This window comes from Athene cunicularia (assembly GCF_003259725.1).
Source record: "Athene cunicularia isolate RWA chromosome 2 unlocalized genomic scaffold, athCun1 chr2_part1, whole genome shotgun sequence".
NCBI lineage: Eukaryota > Metazoa > Chordata > Aves > Strigiformes > Strigidae > Athene > Athene cunicularia.
Genome location: NW_020799095.1, coordinates 103,457,185 through 103,483,122, shown reverse-complemented (window position 1 = coordinate 103,483,122; position 25,938 = coordinate 103,457,185). Strand labels below are relative to the sequence as shown.

At 42.3% G+C, this 25,938-nt stretch overlaps 1 protein-coding gene across 2 annotated transcripts in view; it reads right to left on the bottom strand.

Annotated features, from left to right (window-relative positions):
- Positions 1-7,533, bottom strand: part of CABLES1 (Cdk5 and Abl enzyme substrate 1) — a 38,615-nt gene extending 31,082 nt beyond the window's left edge. The window contains exons 1-2 of one of the 2 annotated variants that reach the window (XM_026842712.1): positions 6,253-7,533; positions 3,903-3,995 (exon numbers count right to left, since the gene is read on the bottom strand). In XM_026842712.1, the coding sequence (XP_026698513.1) occupies positions 3,903-3,995; positions 6,253-6,368 (209 nt within the window). In that variant the 5' untranslated portion in view covers positions 6,369-7,533. The remainder of the gene's footprint in view (positions 1-3,902; positions 3,996-6,252) is intronic. The other variant, XM_026842711.1, reaches the window with a different exon arrangement.
- Positions 7,534-25,938: the final 18,405 nt, after the last annotated feature.

The following is a 25,938-nucleotide window of genomic DNA, read 5'->3' as shown; positions in this document are numbered from 1 at the left end:
CTATGAAACTACAAAAATTTTCTGAGCACAAGGCTCTCAATAGAATCGGTAATTCACTTGACTTGAAGAAAAATGTCTGGGTTTTATAGTGTCTGTCTAGGTTTGATTGTGTTGCACTAAAAGGCTGAGATCAGGTAACGTGTTATATACATCATATGTACCATATACATGCAGAATACTGTAGTTCCTTTTCTCATACCTGATTGATGATGTTTGACTACCAGGGCTTTGCTGCCTGAACGTATAGGTGAACCCATAAACCATGGATGTTGTTTGGGTAGCAGACATCATTTTAGAGTCTCCCAAGTTCAAGCTGAGACTACTGGAAGGTGGATGAGAGTAATTATGAACTGTGAGGACACTTCAAATAGTCAACCTCTTAGAGTGCATATGTGTGCATATCCACAATTAGAAGGGCAGAAGAGACCCTTTCATAGTCTGTGGATTATGTTTAGCCTTGGCTTAGATCTGTATACTAACAAAAAAATTAAGAAAGCAATGCCATGGGGGTAGGAGAGGAGCACTGTTTTACTGCTTTTATATCTGCTATAGAGGATGACTTTAGAAATGTTCTTGCCCCATTCTCACCATGAATTGTTTGTTCAGCTGGCTCAGGTTGCTGTTTCATTGCCCTTTTCTGCTAGATAGGAAATCTGCTTCACAATTTATGGAAGATACCACCAATAAACCTGATGAGTAAAGTGGGTGACACCACACGCTGGTGGCTACCCGTGCTAATTTGTATGTTAGGCTTGACCTGTCTTTGTCTTTTAATGGGCAAATTTATTTTGTGCTATTTAACAACACTGCTTTGATAATACAGTCTAGCAAACCTAATTTTCCAGCTTCTTTACTAAGCCAGGTCTGACAAATCCAAAGAAACCGGTTTAACCAGTGCACAGAACCATCAACAGGAAGCTTTACAAGGACTAACTGATAAGCTGTGGTCTGTGTATAGGTGTTTTTTCTCTGTGCTGAATAGCTGAACTCTTATTTTTCAACCACAGCCAGTCCTGCCTTGCTGCTGGACTGCTGACGGCTGGACCCAGAGCATTGTTGCTCAGCACATGCCATCCCCAGGACTGAGAGGGGAAGAGCTCTCAGTGCCACAGGACAAGGACTTGTCACTTTACAGGTTGAGAGCCACAAATAAGGGCAGGTACCAAAGAAAGGAGTCCTGAGCTATCATCCACACTGCAGTTTTCTTTGCTATGACACTCACAGTCACATGCCAGTGAAACAATTACTGAAAGCGCTAGCTATTTTAAAGCCCAGCTATAAAAGTCACCACTCAAAAATACATTCTGTGTAGATGTTTTCAAAGCTGGGTTCCTCAAGTTAAGTGAAAGGATGTCATGCCATGAAAGAAGGGTCAGGGGTTTCAGAGAGAGCTCAGAGAGCACGACTCCAGCCTGGCTCAGAACATGTGTCTTGCATGACCATGCATGAGGCACCTGGGACAACATCCTGGGCACAGGAGGGAGCCCCAGGAGGGTGCCCCAGGAGGGTTTTCTACCCATTGCATTACCTGCGCCCCTCCATGTCACAAGGAACCAGGGAGGACACCAGGTCTTAAGGTACTTTACAGGTCTTAAGGTACTCAGAAACTGTTGATTTCAGGATGAACACATCAAGCAGATCCACTTGAATTTCCAGAGGTCCTTCTCATCCAGAACGTCTGTTAACTTCAGTGACCGCAATAGCATCCAAACTCCTCAGAAAAACAGGGTATGCACTCAGACTATTTACTGCTAGACTTAGGTAGCCTTCGGGGTGACACAAAGTGTGGACTTTGCATTTTATTTTTAGCTAATATTGCTGTGGCTCTTTGTCCATAGGACAAAAAGCATTTTCAAAACTGTGTGTTTTATTCTTATTGTATCTGTGTTCTAGATAAAAGGATCTTTATTACGATTATGGAAATATTCTGAAAAACTGTCTGCTAATAAAAGATAAGAAGCCAGCTGAGTAACAGAAGTTCACTCACTGTTTTCTTAGCAAGAAAAATATTCAGTTATATTATCAGATGTAATGACTGATATATGAACTAAGACAAAATACTAGGATATGTCCTAGAAATACTTCTTTTTCAGCAGATGAAGAGTTTGTCAATCAAATATTTATTAATTTTTTTTCACAGGTATTATTTCTATCAGGTTCATAGATGTATTTTATATATGCGCCTCAGAAATTACTCGTTCTCTGTAGAATTTGCATAATACTTTATGAATAAGTCTTTCTAGCTATAAGAAATTCCCAGAATGTACATATATTTATGTATAAAACAGACCAAAATTAGAGGGCTGCTTTTCAGTGTTTGATTCCACATGTATTTGTGGTAAAGACAATAATCAGCTGCTGGTCAGACAATAGTTAAGACAACAGTTCTGCATGCATCTGTTTGCTACAAAAGCTGCTTCTAAGAAGCCGTTTTCTCTCAGAGCCACCTTCTGCAATATTTATGTTGATTACTACCTTTCACTTAATTTAATTGTACATGTTGGAATAAATGTTAGGAAACTTTTTTTCAAGCCAAGTAACACCCACCAAAATTCAATTCATAAAACCTGCAGTTCATAGAATCACAGAATGGTTTGGGTTGGAAGGGACCCTAAAGATCATATTGTTCCAACCCCCCCTGCCATGGGCAGGGACTCCTTCCACTAGATCAGGTTGCTCAAAGCCCCGTCCAACCTGGCCTTGAACACTGCCAGGAAGAGGGCAATGGTTCAATGTAATGTCAGAATTTCTACTGACCTGGTTCCATGTTTGATGGAAACCACAGGCTATGTGCACAAATTGGTCCACAGGAACGTACGTGGTTCTCGCCCACGGCAGTTGTATAAGAATAGGTATGTGCAAGGGTCAACTCTCAGTGGGATGGTTTAGTCTATATGCAAGCTGTTCAGGTAGTCTATTAAAAAACCTATTCAAGTTTAGGACAAGAATAAAATCATGAGGCAAGTGGGGAAATTGTCTTGGGGAAAAACCAGAGAGGGCAGGTGTCTTCTTTGTAAGCAGGGAGGAGCTAGTTTCACTTCTGAGCTGGATGATAATGCAATAAATAACCTATTCTGCTGATGGGAACTCTTATGACAGGCACCATGTCTGTGCAGTAAGGGAAGTCCCTGCCAACTGCTGCTGTATAGGTCCCACCGGTGCCTATGGCTGCAATCCAGGCAGTGCATGCCCCAGTTCACGGTGTGCTGTGGCCGCAGCTGCACCCCTCACACATTCCCTGGGAGCCCCTCTGCCTGTGTCTGCCCTGACAACAAAGATCCCACTCCTCACCTTGCCAGAACCATCTGCAACTGCACATTTACCAACCAGCACTTTGCATCCAGGACACAACAGTGTGATCAGGATCTGTCACACTTACAATCTTGTAAAACTGAGGATAATCTTAATACCTTTCCCTGAAGCTGTTTTCTTGAGTTTCTTGACCAGTAAGCCTCCTGCCACAGGCAGCCCTGACAACCCAGCTATCTTGACGCCTACCCTCACACCCACTAATAGATGTTGAGATGTCATTCAGTCATTGCTAAACTTGTTCCCAGCAGGTTCAGTCATGTGCCCCTCTCACACTTAGCACATGGCACTACCCTCAGAGGAATGTAACCAGATTATGCCTAGTTTACTCTGACTGATTTTCATTTTACACAAGTTATTTTGTAAAATGGAGAACACAGGTCTTAAAAATCCATGGGCTAGCACTTCCATTGACCACATACTTCACCTGAGGAAGGAGCATGCACTGCAGCCTGCACCTTCACGACTATTTTAAAGCCCATTACTATAGATTCAGTTAAGCACACCGTGCTCTTGCACAGGGATGCAGACCCTGCCCTCTCCCTGAGCCCCATGGATGCTCTTTGCAGAAGCAGCCTTTGGATGTACAGTACCTGCCGTTTCTGGTATCGTGTTGCCGCATGTTCTTGATAAAATGAACCTTCTTAAAGTTCTTTGGTCTGGGTGATCCTGAGAGTGTCCGACATCTGAAAAATAAATCAGTTGGGGTGGAGGGGGAGAAAGAAAAAAATAAAAGTACTCAGTTCCCTGCTGTACGGCCAAGAAGTCTACACAAAGGCAGGAAGGAAAGACGAGACAAATGATTCAAGTCACCCTGTGTTAGGAATCAGCAAGAACAATAAAGACAATAAGTCTGGAAATGCGACAGCTCAAATACAAAAAAATATTTTAAATAATAATAAGAAAAGGCACCACCACCCCTCCCTTCATGCAAAAAAACACATCATAAAAAAACCTCAGCAAAATAGAACTTCCTGTAATCTGCCGTGACAGCTTAGCCCAAGCTTTCAGAGGAGAAAAAAAAATAAAATTAAACTAAAACAAAACCTGGTTATGGGATTTTCCTGCCCACACTAACACCCACACTTTTGTATCCTCCTCGGCTATTGATAAAAGAGCTACTGAGTAAAGTTCTTTCTAGTTTTAATTTTAGAAAGATTTAAAATCTCTCATTTGCAAGGATAATTCCTATTTGCTTTTTACTCTAAATATTACTTTTCACATTCCTGACAGCATACAAAACAACTGAAAATAAATTACCTCGGGGGTAAAAAAAAGTATCTTTCTTCAAAACATTAATCCTTAAATCTATTTTACATCTGAAAGCACTTTTTAAATTGCAGTTAGAGAAAGAAATTGCCAGAGGGAGGAGAGATGAGACAAACAGCAATATCCCCCCCCCCATTCCATCCTTGCTCTTTTTAATCAGCTGAAACCACAGTGCATGTGAAAGCTTTCTCTGTTTCATCTCAGTGTTGTTGTGTTACAAGCCGCAGCACAGCGCGCAGGCACCAGAGATAACTTCTGTGCTCGCTGCACGGCCAGGGCTGCTGGACCGCAACGGCTGCATCCTCCGTGGGAGCAAAGGGACAAGCATCCTCTGCCAGCACACGGGACCAGCACAGTCCCTCTGTGTTGAGCCTCCCTAACCTATTTTTCCCATCCTCTCCTATGCATAGGCAGAGTTCAGCAACTTCCCAACCCTGGGAGGTCCTTTTGTTGGACTGAAACCGCAGACCACTGGTCCCAAGCCACCAAGAACTGCCAGTCCCCACTGTACCCAAATGCCACCACCCTCCATGGGAACACCCCAGAGAGGGGGACCCCATCACTTTGCCAATTCTGCCTACTTGTATTAGTGAAATCCTTTAGATTCTCTCACCCTCTGGTTGCAATTAGCCTTGTTAGCTTCTTCACAGGAAAATACCACCAAGAGAGAGGTTCTACCAGTAACTCTGCTGATTAGCAAGTAAAAATACTGCCTTGCAAACCATACACATTTGAATCATTTATAAGAATGCTTCATAACATGCTGGTAAGCGTTCAACAGTAAGCTTGGTAAAAATAATCAAGCCTTGGTAGTAGGCCAGTTGGTACAGCCTCTGCTATTAAGTCTTTGCTTTGAGGTGGGGAGAGACAGGCAATCTGCATGTGGATAAACAAGGCTATAGGCTAAACATCAATATAAACCAGCTGAATTACAGGTCCCAAGATAAAGAGACATTCAAAATTAAGCTGCTGCCTTGCCAAACAGCTGACCTGGAAGTGTACCATGCACTGGGGTCAGATTACTTATCAGCCTGTTTCTGAACTGTTAAGCAGTTGCTCCATTTTCCATCACCCCAGAGGATTGACTAGTGACTAATTACTGTGGTCCCCAGAGAAGCTGTGGCCTCCTGGATGCAGAAATAAAACTGCACTGAAGCTGCTGGTATAACAAGGATGGGGGCAGATTTATTAGTGAGGTAGCAGTTACAAACTTAACAGCCAACACAGAAAGACAGTAACACTGGTTACCAAAATAAGATTGTGAGTGCTGAGAGAACAAATGATAAAAATCCATAAAAAATAAGAATACTAAAAATACTAGCCTTCAGAAGCTTACTTTATTAAACCAGCTTGTACTTACTCTTCAAAGGTACTATGTTAGAGGCTAGTCACTCCTACTAGTGACAACTGAACCATTCTATTAATCAAATCTGACTTTTTATGTCCTGACATTTTATGTAAATAGTATTTCTTTAATTTAATAACCTAAAGCCAGGGAACGTGTAATTCATGTCACCTATCAACTTGCAGCGTGTGTGAGGTTTCACTCTACCCACTACGAAGAACAGCTTTAACATGAACACCCTGCTACCTTCCAACATGCACAGGGACAGCAAGTCTGTCTGTGCATGTGCTTTAAAGACAAGTAACCAGAGAGAGAGTAAATAAAATGACCTCCGCAGTGGGGCATTTTCCTCTATGTCCTCCAGAGTCTCCAGAGAAGATCGCTGGGAGATCAGCCGTCGTCTGCAGAGAAAACAGAACACAAAACACCGTGGTTTAGAGTGCATGAAAAGTCCTCAGAGCTGTTAATTTAGTAAAACTCACAAACTGCCATTCACTAGCTGAACCATACCTTTGGATATTAATCAATTTTGCCGTGTTGTGATTACCTTACTGAATCAATTTGATCCCAACAAGAAGCAAACTTAGTTCATACAAGCTTCACACAAGCAAAACAGAAGTTGAAACTTCCCAACAGCTCCTCCTCAGTTTGTGCTTTCAGGTTTTCCTTCCTTCAGGGGTTTAACACCCACCTAACACCAGTCCCACATTTGCTGTGGTATAGTTTGCAATGCTACAAGTACACTTCTTTGATAAAGTAACGCAGATGTGTATCTACAGAGACTGCCTGTCATTCACACTGCCACAAGAGGCACTTACTTCTCTTTGCCCCTTGCCCTTTTTACCAAATGAATGCCACTCTCACTGATGTCCATCTCATGGCTTCTGTGAGGAGTGACTGAAGAGAGATGAAAGATGATGGAGCCAGCAGCAGTGGCACACACCAGCAGTTTAAAAGGGATCTCTGACCATCCCTCTGAGCAGCACAGATTAGTTTAATCCTGTTTTAAACCAGTCTTTTATGTCTGAGTCAGATCCCTCCTCCACCTTCAGTGAAATGAAGTAAGGAAATATTAGCATTTCAAGTTTTCTGTCTGTTCTAGTGGGCTGAGAAGAAGCCCCAGTACAGGCTTGGTTTTAGCCGCAATTGACGCTGCACAACCTCCAAACAACGCAACGGCATCACAAAACGAGGAGCTGTACCCAGCCCTCCAAGAGACACCAAAAATACACACACACACAAAAAGAAAAAGGTATGAGATACAGCCCAACTGCAGGCACATAATAAAAAGTTAAGCTGGCAATCATCAAAATGACGCCATGGGTGGGTGTTAAGCAGCTGCGACGGCCAGCGGAGCGAAGGTGCTGTGCTGCAGCACCCGGCTCGCACGAGGAGTGTCAGTACCCATCGCTCCTAGGGGCCACTGCCAAGGTGTACAGTGCCTTGCCAGTGATTTTCTGAGTGTGAACTTAAACGATAAAAGTCCTCATAGACTACCACTCTTTTTTCCCCAGTTACCTTAATATCCTTCTCACTGACCTGCCTTAGTCCCTTGACCTGCAAAGTAAAGTTTCCCCTTTACAACATTATAAGCACCCCTGTGCTGGGAATGGTGCTCATTAATTTATTCCTGGGCTGTATTATCACAACAAATTGTTTTCTCTGATGCCAGTGTAAGCAGTTTTTAATCCTTCTTGCAATTTGCTAGCCCCTCCAGTTGTGCTGCTACAACTGTTCCTGCAGCCGTGCTGCAAATCTGATTACCGAAATGTTTTTCAGTTCAAAATAACCCTGAGGTTCAGTGATTCAGTTTACTACTAGTTCAAACACCAGATTTCTGTCACTAACCTCCAGGCAACACATTTCAGGACAGTTTGAATGTGTGTGCAGCTTTTTGTGTACTTAGAAAAAAACCCTCAAACAATTTTTAGAGCAACTAAGTGTGAAGCGTAATCCTCTTAGGAAAATATGCAAACCTAAATCCCCTCAGGCTTTGTCTAAACTAGAAATTCATAAGATCTGGTGCAAGATAGGATACACCTTCAAAATGCTAAGAAAAAATAAAGTCTGCACTTCAGGATGCGCTGAACTTGCTGGTGCACACAAGGAAGGAGATAACAAACATCGGCCTCCTGTGCCCATGGATGCTCCCTTGGCTCCATCCACAGCCAGAGGACACAGAGATGCTCTCCTAGGGAGAAATTCAGATCAGGAGGAGCTCCCCCTCCATTTTCAGTTACATTGGTCCATAAACAAATCTTGGAGGCTTCAACTACCAGCACTGCTGATGTAGCAGATGATAGCTGTTGCTTTTTAATATCTCTTTATATGTCATTACCTTAATACACTTAAATTATGGCACCCACCCATCTTGCGGTGTTAGAACAATGAAAGCGTACTTTAAGTGTTGTTAGTCAAAGAGAGATGAACAACAGTACAACCTTGCCACCTTCTCTGTATTAAATTTATCAAACTAGACACACAGTATATCCCTTAGATGCCTGGCAGGTGCCATAAAGGCACTTGTACAACACCAGATGAATATTCCAGCTGCCACTGCAACCCTTCTCCAAGTCTCTCCTTGCCCAAAGTTACACACCATCCTCAACTCCATTGCCAATGGCTTGGTGGAGATGGCTTTGAAGAGCCTACATTTGCATCTGTTATTAAGGCAGATGCATAAATTGGCAGAAATACACACCACTGCATTTCAACAACTCCAGGGCAGTTTTAAATGCTGCTGACTGTTCAGATGCCTTTGGCTTCCCTTGCTGGTCACAACTTCTTAAACCCAGCACTAGGGATGCTGCCTCCTGGTTTTTGCTTGCTAATTCTGAATGCAACACAGGCTGGATGGGGATCGCTGCCACCCCTCTTGGCACAAAAGAGCTGACACTGACTTTCACTGGTAGTGATTTTTGCAGTATTTTGAGGACCTAACAGAAGTGAGTCTGCACAAAGAAGCAGGAGAAAACTTTGCTCACCCAGGCTTGAGATAAGAGCACTGACACTTAAGCTCTCTTAACTAGTATGAACATAAGCACAACTCTGGATAAATTCATCGAGGAAGGAAGGAAGCAGATAACCCCCTCCCTCAAATCACCCCAATGAAGCATGGGTCACACAGAACCCTGCAGTGATAAAAATGGGGGCTGCCCCAGCCCAATCCCCTCCCTATGCTGGCATCAGTAGCAGTGAGACAAAGACACCCGGTCCAGCATTCAACCCAGCTGAACCTGCCACATCTTTCACCTCTCCCCAAAATCATTAATCGGTTCAGCTCCCTGCACAATCACACGAGCACCAGTGGGGTGGATCTGCAGCAGCAATTCTGCTGAAAACAGTTCATATTGCCCAGGAATTGCACTTTCTTTTCACTGAAGAAGCTCAGCCGCAATGAAATATGCACAATTACTCCACTTTATCTTAAATCTTATTTTGAGGTCTAATTAAGATGACCTAAATACCAGTATTTTATAAGCTTTCCACAGCTGGATATTATACAAGAAACGCCAACTAATAAACCTACCTGCTGTGAACCAAGTCGCATCCTGTGCCACACACACAGGAAAAGAACAATTTTGGAAAAGCAAAGCTTTTGAAAGGGTGTTCAAGGGAATGCAAGTGAAACCAGTTTTTCATTCCTTTCATTAAAAATTAATCGCCTCAACTGGTGTTTAATATTTAAATTAATTTATCATCTTTCTTCAGGCAAGCAGTCAGGGCTTGTCTATACAACTTCTAAAGGGTTATTTTTCAAAAATTGATTAACGTGCTGTAACAGCTGCTATATGTAGACACTTAAACTGAAATAACCCAAACCGTTCTCTATCATACATTATCATCATTCTGATGTAAAGCTGTGTTGGTACCTATTTTATAATAAAAAATGTCCTATTTCAATAATAATTAGGGCTAAGAAAGAGTATCTATAGGCAGATCAAAACAAAACAGCACTATGTGACTCATACAGGATTTAGGCTTTGGGGTAAGTCTTTAGGCAATGCATTTTCAATATAAAATGTTTTAAAACTTGTTCAGAGTAAATGTCAGCCAGATAACACACACTAAAATACAATTGCCCGTAATAACAAAATTAAAGATGTTTCAGTAAAAATGTTAATTTCTCCTAGTTCAGGGAAAGCCTTAAAAAAATTCCTCCTAGTTTAACTACCACATCCCAGGTACACCAAACTCACCCCTGTCTCCCCCCCACCCCCATGCACACCGAAGAAAGCAGTTTAGCTCTGGAAAGGTGATGATCTCCTAACTATTAGTCCCTGTAAGACATTGTCAGTCACAGTCTCATGCAACTTATGGATTTCTTCTGTTTTAAAATCATGTAATAACACTTTCCCTTAAGAACCTATCTCAAATATTTCTTTTCTGTTTCCTCCCTGTTCCCTGTGCAATTCTTACATGAGCCCAGAAATAAACAATACCCTACAACCAAATTCCAAGTCCAGTCCAAAGAAAGAGACTAAAGATATATCTGACGCCCTGGTATTTTAAACAGCTGTTTTCTAAGATATTCATGACTCTGTTTGCATACTGGATTTCTTTTTGACCAGCTGTCTGAATCTCTGTGGAAGTTTCTTAAAATCTAAAATGTTGTCTCTGTTCCCCCCCTCCAAAGTCAGATTAATATGTGGCTCAGTTGCAAAAAATCAAATAAAATCCAATGACAAATAAAATAAGGCAGGTCTGTAACCAAAACAGCAAACAGTCAAAGTGAGTAGACTGCAAAAAGATTCACTGTAACCAACTCATCAATCGGTGGAAAATTATCTTCACTGTCAACTGCTGCAAATACTCAGCTCAATTATGTTAAACATACAAAGTCTTAAGCCCCACAGACAGGAGGTGATAAAAAAATGGAACTGCAATCAGAACACTGGATAAATTAATCCAGGAAGGAAGGAAGGAAGCCGATGATAATCCAACAGATAAGGAAAAATAAATCCATGTGTAATGACTTTCTTGCACAGCTACAAACCCAGGAAGAAAAAGCTGCATTTTAAATACGCCTAATTTTTGTAAAAGTTGTGGGTGTAGATCGCCCTTGCTTCTGCTAAAATAACAAAACTACAATGGCTGAAGCTAGTAGTGTGAGTGCCATTGGCTCCCAGAACAAAAGCATCTCTTAGGACAAGCTTCTCTGCTTTGTCTGGGACAACTGAATCCCTTCTGAGATGCAGAGATGACGGGACACACAAGAGATAATAATCTGAACATCTGCTGACTGCATTAAACACTAATGGGAGAAGTTGGGAGGGCAAAGACATTGCAGTAGCTGAAGACTGCTGGTAGTTCACATGCCCACTGGGTCACGTCCTCGCTTCAGGTGGCCAGGGAAAATGAACTTGCATGAAGAAGAGCCATGGGACAACAACAACAGGGCTATTACCTTCTGGTCACAACTGTATTTCTAATATTGTGCCTTGGGAGCATCAGAAAAGTACAAGACTTCTTGGCACTTGGAAAATGTTGAATTCCTTATTTTCACCATGCCTTCATCACAAAAGCTGTATCCTATGAGCAGGAATTCTCTTGTTACATACACAAGGGAAGTGGAAATAAAGTTATAAAACTTGCAGCACAGGGGAATGAGATCAGAATACCTGTGAGGATACCTTGGGGCCTGCCTAGAGTTGTAAATGGAAGGTATCTCTCTGCTACCCATCCACCCTTCTGCAAGGTGTCAGCTCTGGAGTCAAAGAGAGGCTCTTGCCCAAAAGCCATCCTAGTCCTTTGCAAACACTTCCTGGTGAGTTACCAAAACATGCTCTGGATGTGTAACATCCATAGGTCAAACCAGGCAGAGCATCACCTTGATCCTACCTCTGTGGGAACAGCAACCCTAGGGCTGTTTTTTCATTGTGCTTCATACTGTTTCCTCCGGCACCAAAATGGCTTGAACAGTAAAAAGAAAACAAGGAGAGTATTCAATGAGATGTAAGATCAGGCTTCTAGGTGATACAATGGGAAAAAAATATATATAATATGTATTGCAAGTAAGTATATATATATATATATATATATATAAAAATACAGTTCTGGTCTATAGTCGACAACAAATTTTAACTGTTCAGTATTTTAGTTCCTTCAGCACATGCTGGTCACAAACATATCTTCCAAGCAACTCTAAGTTTTGAATAAGGTACATTTACCACTCTTTTCCCTAATTCCTTTGGAGTTAGGATTTGGGTATAAACAAACGCAGCTGCTGGCTGTCTCCTGGGCCAGGGGAGCAGGCAGTCAGCAAAGAGCTGTCAGACACAGGCAATGCCCTGTCCCCAGCAGCCCCAGACCCTTCGTCACCCTGGGGAAACCTAAAAGCCACTTTGACTCCTCAGCCTGCCAGCTGCACGCCTCTGACCAAACTCCCAGGCTAAGCTGACATCAATTAATACACTCTTCTGAAATATTATACAAGACATCATCTGTGTACGAATCCCCATTCACTTCCTGACCCCTGACTCCATTACCCAGCATGAACCCAGATGAAAGACTCACTAATGAGTCACCTCTCGCCCTCCCTCTGAAGTTTTTATTGGGATTCCTATGTCCCAGCTCATTTTCTAGCTATCTTTTGCCAATATCACAGGAACGCAAACACAGGAAAAACAAACCCTGAGACTATTGAAAATTACTAAGGGAAACAGAGTTTCCAGAGCTACCCAAACTGACATAAAGGGGTATTTAACTGTGTGCTATCATAATTACGCAGCAGAGCCATTCTCTGCAAAGAACATCATTTAGGACTAACAAGCTGTGCAGTGTATTGGCAAGGCTGCCTAAAACAGGAGTTAAAAGCATCTGGTGACGCTGAAAATGGGTTATTTTGTTAATTCAGCAGACCAGCCCAAACACACAGAGAACATATCAAGAGACCTCTATTTAGCCGTCACCTACAGGCAGGAAGAAATGCAAACATGGTTTAAGACAACAGCCTTCTGCCGTGAGCTGTGAAGGAAAGTCTCCAACATGGAAATCTTGAGCTAGCAGGACCCCCAACAACCTGCTCCTCTTGGGGTACGTATTGCAAGGAGACACATCTTCAGACCTTAAACTAGCAGTAATTAGGAGAATAATGCCATGCCAAATGTCTCCCTGGTCTCCACCAACCTTTCTGGGGTGAGCAGGAAGATGGGCAGAAAACAAGGGGATGAGGGGAGAGCTATGGCATGAACCTGCCTCCATGCCAGACTCCTCCCAAACCAGATGTCTGCCCTGCGCTGAGTATCCTACCTATATTGTCATACAACTCCTGCTCCAAGCCTCATCCTCCTACAATGCCCAAGGCAGAAGCTTCAAAACACATAGCACTCAAACTGCTGCCAGCTGACCTGTCTGCATGTGACATCTCAGCCTAAAAAATACCTACACTGCCATCCTGAAGGTAGGATTTTTTGTGTGTACAAATCACTCATGTCAAATACAGAATACAAAAAAGAAAGAAGTAAGAAAATGAAGGAAATCAACATAATAGTGACCTTTCATAGTGTGCCAATGCAACAGTGCCCTGTTCACAAATTATTATGTAGCTTTACACACGTGATCATTCAAATGGGCCACAAAATTCGAGCGCTGCTCTGTCCTAGTGTCCCACAGGGATCATTGGAGTCTGGTTAATATTAAATATAAGATGAGGAGTACCAGCAATATGAAGACAGAGGACTCACATTGCAATTGCTGAGAAGCAAGCTGTTCACTGATAAAGCATTTGTATAGTGTGAGTATGTATACACATGTATGCAGAAAACCAGAAGGTATGGTAGAACTGGTTTTGGGGGAGGTTTTTAGCATGGCACAATTCAACTTGATATATTAATTATTAGTCTTGCTAGAAGACATGATTCTGGGAGGAAATGCATTCAAAATCAGGCATTGATGAAATCTTTAGTGAAGGAAAAAAACAGGGTTGAGTCTAGGGAGAATGGAAGAGCAATCACCACATGTTGTTGATTCTAGGGGCCCTTTCATTTTCACCTTCCTCAGCTGGATTCCCAATTCACTGAAGATGGATCTTGCTTGAAACCTACCATTCTCCCTCTGCAGGCAGCTGCCTCTGCATCCAATCCTCCTACTGTTGGCTCTACCCAAGCCATAATGAGGAGCTACAGCTGCAATTCAGTTAAGACACATTTAAAGACAGCAGAGCTCTCACAGATCCTGAAGCACCTAAAATCTACATCTCCTATTATCTGTAACCAATGATTTACAGATTCACTGTCTTCACTTTCCTGACTCTGCAGCAATGTGATAGCTTTCAGAACGCTTGTGCACAGTGATTTATTTTGAGTATGCCTGAACACTGCCACAGCTATATCTTTCAGAACAGCCATTACCTCATAACCTAACACATATTATCATAGTAAGATATCAGTGGGCACCAGCTTAATTAAAACCACTCAAAAACTAGCAAAGGTGCAAACAACATGATTAATCATGTGTCCTTATGAAAACAAGGATGCTTGCCAAAGCAGATAAAATAGGACTGTAAAGAACACACAATTTCTCCCATCCTTATGTCCTCTTTCTACAGTAAAGCCCACACCATAACAGCCTTTGTCTGATCAGCATTAATCTAACAGATTCTTCATGTGTTGTTTCTGCCTCACAAACTCTGCACTGTAAAACAATGAACATTTAGGTCTGTTGCTCGTTAAAAATCACATCCTAAGGATACCTATTCCTAAGAAAAGAAATGACAAAACAACACTTAAACCGAGGACATTACTTGAGTAAGCTACACTGCAAGAGCAGTTTCTGAAGTATTAAATCTCATCATGTTGTATTTCAGAGCAGCCAAAGTTCTGGAATTAACAAAGAAACTCACTTGCAAGTCAAGGCTATATGCAGTAGCTACCATAACACATGGAAACACATATATGCACTACTAAGTCATCTGAAAAAAAGACTTTAATTCTAGCCTGCATACATAACTATGCAATTAAAATTGCTGCCTTTTCCTGTTTCTCTTCCTCTATTTCATTTGTGGTATTTCTTAGGTTACCTACAGCCCAACCTCATATCCCTGTCTTGCCTCCAGATGCACATCTGGGAAAACATATTCTGCAATCCCACATCTTAACATTAGGCTTAGAAGAGATCTGAACAGGCACTTAATAAATCTCATTGCTAAAATGATGTATCCTAGACACTGTGAATTGCCTGGATAAAGTTCTTTTGATGGAAAAAAGAAAGTCCCCTAAGTGAGCAGGACAGAAAGATCAAACTGAAGAAGTGAAAGCTAGCATGAGGCATTTCATGCATGGGAGATGAATGCTGGCACAGGTGGTGGCAATCAGAGTGCTTAATGGTGCATACTTTGGATTTAGTTCTGGGCACGTTTGCTACAAATTCCCTCGGGATCATGCGCTTTTCCCACCCTCTTATTACATACCCAGGAATCAATGCCTTCCTTTCCCTGGCCATGCATCACTAAAGTCCAAGTCAATTCATATGATTCAGAAAAGTCAAATATTGGATAGCTTAGATATCCAATACTGGGTATACTTTTGGATATCTGTGTCCACTGCTGTAATTTTTAATATTATAATGTAATAATTTTAATATTATTACATCCACAGGGATTAATGCCTTTTTGCCAGTTAGTTCATGGACAGTCAGTTTTATTGCCAAAGACATCTGAGTATAAAAAGATGTTATTTACCTAAAATATTGCACTTGCTTACACTTAAAAACATATTTGCAATAACGGAGACACGTTTCAAAAACACTACAACAAGATCAGTTACAGTATAGGAAGGTCCTTATTGTCTAGCAGAGGTGTTTCAACATGCCTGTGAGCTTGTGGGCCTGGGGCTTGCAAGAGAGAGCTGGCTTCTTCCCTGCTCTTCTCACTAGGGAGAGATCCTGGAGCCAACCAGAGTAATTGCTCTGGGAAAAGCAAACTAGTTCCTCATTCCTTCTGTCCCTGCCACTGTGACTGGGCACAGCATCTTCCTGTTACCAGGCACTGGGTTGATAGGTGGTAGCAGAGGATTAGACAATTTTCTTCTCTCTCTGTTGAAGTCCCTTGCTCAGCACAGTATATTGTAATTGGCACATTCCCAGCCTGAAGTTGCTCTCTCCTGATTCAGATCTCTATTAAAAACTTACATGTTTTCAGAAACCAGTTTACTCCATTCAGAACATTTAGTTCGTATGATCAACAGGGTGAAAGACAAGCTACAAACCAAACACTATGGCACAGCTTATCACAAGTACACATACAAAAAACAATCATGGTTTAGAGAGTGACATTTAAGACATCTCATCTCTGTGAGGAACCAGTCTCCCTTCCCCCAGTAAGCAAGTATTATGGGGATCCTCATAATACTGGTAATATTTGGTTGTGAAGCTGTATCTTTTTCTCGCTTTCAAGGTATGGTGATACTGTAGTGTCCAATATTTAGAGAAGCTTGCCAAGAAGCCTTGCTGATTGTTTTCACAACAGAGTACCCAGCAGTGACCCTACTGAACCTTTCATTAACTTGGCAAATGCAGCCTACATCTGCAGGCTGCGGAACTGACTTTTCCTGGGACCAATACACTTCCCCAAGAACATACATTGCAATCAGCAGAGGCCACAGGCTCAGAAAACATCCCCCCTCCTCTCTAACATGAACAGTCTCTTTCAAGAGCACTGTCCCCACTCACTCAACTCAGGGAACACATACTGCTCTGCTACCCCAGAAGCAGCAGGATGTGAAGACCTGAATAGGTCCCAAATTTATAGCCTTTTATATTCTTTTATTCCCCACACACCGTCAAAGTGCTGGGTTATCAGATGTACAGAAATAATGCTTATTCTGGTAATTCGAGCAGTCTCTGACTTAGTAAGGAGAAGTGCACCCTCATCAAGTTTGCTGACAACACCAAGCTGCGTAGTGCGGTCGACACATTGGAGGGAAGGGGATGCCATCCAGGCTTAAAAGGTGGGTCCGTGCAAACCTCATGAAGTTCAGCAAGGCCAAGTGCAAGGTCTTGCACACAAGCACAAATACAGGCTGGGCAGTGCATGGGTTGAGAACAGCCCTGCAGAGAAGGACTTGGGCTGTATCAAGCTGTGTCCAGCTCTGGGGCCCCCAGCATAAGAAAGACATGGCCCTGCTCCAGTGGGTCCAGAGGAGGCCAAAAAGATGATCAGAGGGCTGGTGCAGCTCCCCTGTGAGGACAGGCTGAGAGAGTTGGGGTTGTTCAGCCTGGAGAAGAGAAGGCTGTGGGGAGACCTTATTGCAGCCTTCCAGTACTTAAAGGGGGCTACAGGAAAGATGGGGAGGAACTCTTTACTGGTGCCTGTTGTGATAGGACAAGGGCTAATGGTTTTAAACTGAGAGAGGGTAAATTTAAATTAGATATAAGAAATTCTTTCCTGTGAGGGTGGTGAGGCACTGGAACAGGCTGCCCAGAGAAGCTGTGGCTGCCCCCTCCCTGGCAGTGTTCAAGGCCAGGTTGGACGGGGCTTTGAGCAGCCTGGTCTAGTGGAAGGTGTCCCTGCCCATGGCAGGGGGTTGGAACTAGATGATCTTTAAGGTCCCTTCCAACCCAAAACATTCTATGATTCTATGATTATCAGAGCAATAAAAAAACATGTCATAGTGACAAATCTGGCCAACAAAGTGCAATTTAGAGGGCTGCTTTAAGACCAGCATTTTTAGAAGGCAGCACAAGATCCATATTTCACATCTACATACTTGGTGAGCTCCCCTGCCTTGGTTCACCCATGTCAGTGCTGTGTTCACTATCTTCACGTGCAGCCATAGTGCCAGGAAGAACCAGAGGCAGCAGCTCAGGCAGATGCAAGAGCAGGCAGCCCTCTTAAAGCACACTATTTGCTGTACCAAATAACGCCAGTGATGATTCTTGACATGTTCAGTCTCTCCCCAGCACACCCAAAAGATATGTTGCATTCATATTATGCAAAAAAGAGGTTGGCTGACCTACCCTTATGTCACAGTGACCCACTTCAAATGTCTCTAGAGCCCTTGACCTGATCTTATCTACAGCGCATATAAGGAAAAAAAATAGATAAAGCAATCATTAGTAATATAGTTGCAACACATCTGTTAGAGATGATAAATTGAGAACAGGTTCACACCCTAACCTTACAGGAAGTCTGGAGGATCTGAGTTACCCAGATCTTTCCATCACAAATTGTTAACACAAACATTAAGCTGCCTATGGTGAGTTTATATACCCTGTACATGACTTCAGATGGGGGCCTATACACTAAGGAGATGTGAGGAAAAAGTCTAAAAATGACAGTAAAGTCCCAGGAGAGGCAGTTTGTTAGCGGATCTCCTTCCTCTGCTTCCTAGGCTCAGCAGAGGCAAGGATGGCTTCCACAATCCCACATTTGATGATAGACATCTCCCTTGTCAAAAAGGATTGCCATAAGCTTTATTAACAAAGCATTTAGAAGGACGTAAGACGCCACTCAACATTTCCAAATCTTCCCAGCAAAGCCGGCTGCCCTGGGTGCCTGTCTCCAAACGTCTGGGAAGCAGAGGAGCAAATCACAGCACTAGATGTGAAAAACACCTGGCATGATGCAGTGGTCAGTGCTCTCAAAGCTGAGGTGCTGTACCCTGACCTAGTCTGAATGATTTCCAGGGACTGGCAGTAGTTTTGTGGTTACAGCTGTAGTATGCTAAGTACAACTTTAGGCAGAGTAACAGACCTTTGAATGGCAAATGCCATGACTACAGATGCAAAAAATTATTTAGCTCTTCTTTAGCTGAGACTCTTTTTTTCTTTAGTATTTTTTGTTGGTGCTGTTTCATTTGTTTATATACATGGACTTGGTTTTATGAAGAAAAAATACTAAGCTAATGCAGATATGGGTATATTTCGTATTTTAGGCTTTGCCTGTCTGCCTGGAACAAATCAATCACATTACCATTTCCCTAGGGTGAGCAGGCATAAAGATAAAACCTATGCAGATGTAAGCTAACAAAGATTTTCTGTTTTTCTGATTTGCCCCCTCTCCTTTCTCTTCTCAAAATTGCTGCACTTCCACTAACACCCTTTAGAGACAAGGGGCCCAAGACCTTTTTCAGCGCTGCACTACTGCTTAGTCCTCCATCAATCGGAAGACTTTTCCTGATAACATAAAACAGCTTTGTCATTTGACTCAGTGGCAATTTTAAAGCTTTGCAATGAATTGCAATGAACTTGCAGCTCGTTAGCAATGAATTAAGTTGATGAAAGGTTACAAGGAACCAAGGACAATTTTTACAGAGCATCTCCAGGCAGTTTTTCCAGGCCATCAGTTCTCTTTTGCTAACGAATGAACACATCTTGCACTCTTTAGAAAGTCAACCGCCTGTTTCCCCACGAAATACCCCAAAGTATTGCCTAATGAAACACACAAAGAGTCCTTCTCATGCTAAGGGAACACATCTCAGGATTCTGCTCACATGTTTTACTCGGGGATGCTTTGATGTAATAGCATGGGAGAGAAATTTTGAAGGATTTACAGATTAATCAGCCAGAGCAAGGATGGGGGTTAGGACTGCTGGAAGTGTGCTCCTCTGGGATACTATCGGCAGCTCAACTTACCGCAGATGAAATGAAACACGCTTTGGGAATGCAAATGAATTAGGATGTCACAAAAAGTAATTCAGTTTAGACCAGCAGGGTTTTAAATTTGGTTAGTTACCTACAAGGTCTTTATTTAACTGTAAACCTAGCACAAGACCTAGTATGAGCACCGATTTGGACTTCATTTTAGTGCTTTTTTAAAAACTAGGCTTGATAACTTATCTCTAACAGGTTTTCAGGTCACATCTAATATATATGTATAACTCCATGCACTTGCACACTTATGCATACTCTGTAACAGATCTGCAGAACAGTGGGATGTTTCATGCACATAAAATAAAGGGTAAGATGTTCATTCCTATCAGGAGTGTGGAAGAGATAAGTGGAACAAGACAGCTAATTAGTCATTCTCCATTTCAATCCTCAATAACCACAAAGAAAGTTTGGTTTTTTACTGCAGGCATTGTCTTACATCAAACAATTTGTAGATAAGAAAAATAAGTTCTCTTCCTGAAGGCACAAAAGCAAGTATTTTGATATAAAAGATGAAACAGCATTAGAAATTAACTGTAACACTTCTTCCTTTCCCTAGCCACTAGAGTACGTCCATTAGGATGCACTGCTAATATATATAACTATATTATCGAGACTGACAGATTTTGCGCAGTCTGCTGTTTTGGTACTACAGAGCGCAAGCCATTAATAGCTGACTGCCTCATTCAAATGAAACAAGACAATTATCAGCTGTAACTCACACAATTAATACTACTGCTGCCAGCATTTTCAGCAGAGATTTGGTTCTTTTATAGCTCATTTGAAGTCTTTAGGGGACATGTTATTAGTACATCTGTCCTGCTGTAAACATAATTATCATGCAAAATTCCATTTATCATGCTGATCAGGAAGCACTTTCTATCAGCCTTTCAACTTGGGAACACTGATAAACAGGCAAGCAAATTTGACTGCCCAGGCTAGCTGGGACCATGCTCATTGCTGGAAGCATTTCTGTTGCTTTCCAGCCGAGCTCAGGGCAATTTTCTGCACAGGCATGAGGATCATGATAACCTTCTAGCTTGGGCTATGTTGTATTTGAGCTTGGGGTACATCATATTTCACACTGCTTGTGTGTCTCATTAGTTGATTTTATGGTCTCCTGTAATTCTCTGCTCCTCACTCCTCTCCAAGACTGAGCAAATGCCTTGTAAGTGCCCAGGCTAATGGAGCTGCCGCAGAGGGAGCAAGCAGCAATGGGATTCACCGTGATCATCTTTATTGGTACCATAAATCATGTCCATGTCACAGACAACAGGCAACACCTACTTCAATGCAGCATCACTTTTAATATACAAATATGGGCTTGGGCCAGGTGTAAACAGACATCAGTTAAACAGGTGCCAACCCACATTATACTGAATTTTGTTCAAGATGGGTATGAGGCTTTAAAAAGTGAAAACCATTAAGATTTATCAAACTGTGATACCTTACATGTAGAATAGACCACAGCTAGAGGCTTGATGTGCGGGACTGTCATCATGGACAACTTAACCTCCAGAGACCTACAGAACATCTTGAAGCCAAAATAAGATTAAAGAAAGTAAAAGTCAGCCTCCACACAGACCTCCTTCAAACTATGGCTTCATAATTGGTTTAAACCAGCCTCATTTATGCTAATAAGCTTTTGCTGTGACCAAAAGACACAGTGCTGCTTCTACCATGGCTGCACAGTGCAGCCGTCTACCCACCCCCTGCATCATGCCAGCAGGTCTCCTGCAGCTGGCCAAGTAAGGGAATCGATCCCAATAACAAGCACACAAATGAAAAAGAACAATCAGTGATCAGCTTTTATTGGGTTTTGTGAGGGAGAAAAAGACCTGCTGTCGTCAATAGGATCAGACTGAAACAATCCTCAAATTGCAGCAACAGACTTGCTCTTCCTACATCCCAGGAGGCTGTTCCCATCTGTCCCCAAGCCTTTCTCCGCTGCAGCTACAGGTCTCACCTTCAACTCAGCCAGTCAGTGGGCATTTAAAACAGTCACAGTGAAGAGGTTTAGGCTGGACTCCTTCAAGCTCCACAGATACAGATGGTAAATAGGCCTGTGATCAATACTGACCAGATTCAGTCTTTAGGTACCCGATAGCACAGTTAATCTTTTCTGCTTGAAGCAAACAAAACTGAGCAACATAATGGCAGCAAAACGAGAACCTAATCATTCTTCTTTATTGGTTCAAACATTAATTGTTTCTGATCTTTAAAAATGACCTGGCAAGATGTAAGGGACTCACAGGATGCCCCGATGTTGATGGAATCAAGCTGCTGCAGCAAAGGGCAGAGGAGGAGACCAATTCCCAAAGATACCAGAGCGCAAATGTTGTTTCAAAGAGAAATTATTATACTGCTGACAAAGGCATGATAAAGTGTATGAAATATTTTTTTAAATATAGGAGAAATTCATAAATCTAAACCAAGGCTGACACTGGTACATGCAGAACAATTCCATGCCCATAGAAACTACTAAATTCACTATGTTAATATATTGACCCATTATGGACTGTATTTTGGGCAATCTATTCCCAGATCATTCTGATGTTTCATTGAAATTTGTTAAGACAAGGTTGCTGTGAGAAATGAGCTAGCACAGTGGTTCAATCAATTATTCTCTTTAAATTCAAGAACCATGCATATCCAGACTGCTTAATTTCTCCCATACATCTGCTTTTGCACATCTTTCTCCTCTGAAGAGCTTTCAAAAGCTCAAGTTTTAATCAGAGGATATTTTTGATCCTGATTTTCCAAGCTGCAGTAAAGCTGCTTCATGACCTAATCTGATAGGAAATGTACCATCATCATACAGTGGTTTCAAGCCAGTTGTACAATAACTAGTCATAATGTTTCTTATTTTTAATCACTGATACACCAGGTGCCTTGTGTCAAATTAGAGCTATCGGTCTATGAGGTCAGCAAATGACATGCTGAAGCAAGGACTGCTTGGTGTGAATAAAATACACTGCAGAACAATGTCTGCACATTAACCCCCTCGGACCATACCCCACTGCACCAATGCTGTGAGCAAAGGCAGACCTGCTCTCCCCTACATCAAGCTCAGACTTTCATTAACAGAAACGAGCAAGTCAAAGGGACATGCTTAGGTTGTAACAGCAAAAAAAATGCACAAGACAGTTCTATGGGCAAGATTATCAGGCTGAAAATGCCAAGCAGCTCCAGCAATCAGGAACACGGACTACAACATTGGGGGGCAGAGGCACTGCTAGTCATTAGGTGCAGGGTTTTGACTCACAAAACTCCATGACATTTCTGTTTTCATTTTAGCCACCATTCTCAGCAAAATCAAAAAAAATCTCAGATTTTGTACAGAACAGAGCATTTTGATTTGCCTGAAGCCAGTGTTTCACTTTGAAATTATTTTTTTTCTTATTATATACACACACACACATATATTTACCTGCATATATGATAGAAAAGATTCAGAAAAAAAATGTATTTCCTACTCTTTGAACATGTCACCTTTCTGAAGAATTTTGCTTCCTGAAAAAAAGCTCAGAGTTTCCTCTGGTTTGGTTTAACAGCATTAAAGGTTGTGTTTCCAGGCAGACGGAAAATCTGGCCTACCCACAGCTTCCCCCCTCTTCTCCACATTTAACAGTTTGCTGCTGTGACCACAACAATGACAGCAACTGTCGCTAAAGCTTTAATCCCACCCCCAAAGTTGTCATTTTTATATAGCAAATATAATGAACTTTCTCAGTGACTAAATGTAACAATGTTTAACATGATTGCATAAGCAAAATTATATTTAAATCCACTGAAAATGCAACCCAATTCTCCAAGAGTCTGCTCTGGCAATAATTAATGACAGTCTTCATTCGATTTCATTAATATTCACTTTTATTTTTTTTTTGCTTGTAGGTTTGTGCCCCACTAACACAAGGACAGCAGAGAAGAAATCTCTTCTATTGAAGAAACTCTGTTAGGCATCACAGATAACGTAAGAAGCATGGCTATGCTGCTCTCTATCCTATTACCCCTCGACTTTATTCTATAGAAGCTCTTTCTGCAGCTACTTTCCAGGCTGTAACCACAGGAAGAGCAGGAGGTATTCTGACACTGCTGTCAGGCAAGCCAGTGGAGGACAGAGGAGGAAAAAAAAATAATAATTTCAAAGCATTTTGCAAAGTGCTTTTCCAAACACTTAGCAGCAGCAAGGTTTCTCTCGCCCATCTGGCCACAGTGTGATGCTGTATCAAGGCTTCACTAAAATGACACATTTCTACTCTATTACCATGTATTTCCTGAGCTGTCCTACCTCTCTCATGAGAAGCCACTTTGAATTTAGTTCTCCCAGTTATTTGCCACAAGAATTTGAAAAAAATTGAGAGGAGACCAACCTAACCGTCATTTGAACAACCTGCTTAGTTTCACTTGCAGGCAAACAGTGTTGGTGTCGCTTCACACACCCCCAAAACACATGTTTTCATGCTAAAGGACGGCAATTTTCTGAGCAACTCAGAGCACCGACTCTCTGAAACAGGGAACACCAAATTATCTATCCTATTCTTAAATGAGAACAGTCAAGAGACACTTTTTTACGTAAATGAAATTGGCACTTTCCTGAGACAACAGAAAGGCTGACACCCCAACGGAATGCCTCTTCAGGGCAGGCCTCAGGAACGCTGCCTCTAGCTCTGTACTTAACCCGAACATCAGAAAAATAACATGAAGTTGTATCCCCCAACCAGTCTCCTAATCCACATCTCACTACAAAGTAATTCTTAGGCCCAAATTTCTGCAGCATTGTGAGATCCTCCCAGTGATGGTGGAGGGACAGTGAAGAGGAAAGTGGGAGGAAGAAGGAAACAGCTGCTTTCACTTCCCAACCTTTATTTCCTCTGAAAGCTTTGCTCTCCCCTTTACACATACAGTAAACCCAGGAGCTTTCTTTTCCTCTGTCCTGGAAAAAGGGAAGAAAGCCCTACCTCCTTTACTCCTGCAAATAATCCCACTGTGTCCTTGACAGGTTCCCTGGGGAGCTGGAACACCAGAGCAGCAGCTTTCACCAGGCTGCAGAGTCCTGTGCAGAGACGACTTTCACTCCGAGCTCTTCTTATTTTTAATTCCCATTTGAAGCCCCATGAACTACTTCAGAGCATAACTAAATACCCATTAACCTTTTCACAGAATCAGGCCTTTAATTTTAAAAATATTTCTCTTGATCATAGGAAGACCTCACTCTAACCTCTGGCTGCACAGCAAATGATTTGACAGACCATATATACATTTAAAAAAAAAATAATCACAAACTGAAAGGAAACTCAGTAATATCAACCTCCCGAGCTACTACAGCCACTAAACCTGTCCAGTTCCATAGGGACTTGGGAGCTGGCCACTGCACTACCCAATTTCATGAATATTCAGGAGGAGGCATGATGTTATTCCAATTCACAGACTATAACAACTGGAGAGAAATTCTTAAAAATAAGGATCACAAATACAAGAGGCAGTGTCCCATCCCAACACTATGCACCATGACAATTTTGCAGTGCTACTTCCTGTTTTTCAAGGAACTTTTACTACTGCCAGTAATTGATATTGTCAAAAAAATCATTAAGTCATCCAGAGCCAGGTACTTTAATTAGATACTTCATAGCTGGCCTCATACCCCAAAGACAGGATTATGGGCAGCAGCCAGCCCCACAGCCACTGTAACCCAAGCGAGTGGCTGCTGCTGGGACTAGTTTCAGTAAGAGCCAGTGATGAGCTACTTGCAGGCACTGCCCCCAGTGTGACCATAAAACACCATTACAAAACCCGTATTCATGCAAAACAGGTAATTTTGAAAATGCTCCAAGCTGGATTTGAACATCTCAGTCCAGCAGATGACACCCTGTCTTGCGACAGGTTAACAACCTGTTGGGGATTTAGCACACCCCAGAGCAGCCAGATGGTTTTGCTGAGACAGGCAAGGGTGCCACCAGGTCATGTTCGAAGGTGAAAGGCATTTTTGAAACAGGAGGCAACTGTGCTGCAGGAAGAAAAAAAAAAAGAGAAAGTAGTAATAAAAAAATAAAATCAGAAGTCCCTCCTGACTGAGTTCAGTATCACAAATTTCTGGAAGAATGGAGTCCTTGTATCCAGACCCTTCCCACAAATACCACTGGAGGGGAGCGGATGCAAGGACAAAGTTCAACAGTCTGATGGTGCATGGTTCCCCTTGCATTTCTCTACAGCTCCTCCTGTAAACTCAGGAACCACACTGCTGATGGTTGGGGTGTGTTGGCCTGTCTTCCAGTTTCATACACCTTACCCTGGCTCCTGTTACAGGAAATGTCAGGCACTTCACCTGACAGTCCTGCTCCTGGGGCACACTTCGGTATTGAGGTGCCCGAGCTGCCCCAACCCATCTGAGCTGCACCCGCATCTGCCTCAGAAGGTACCAAAAGCAA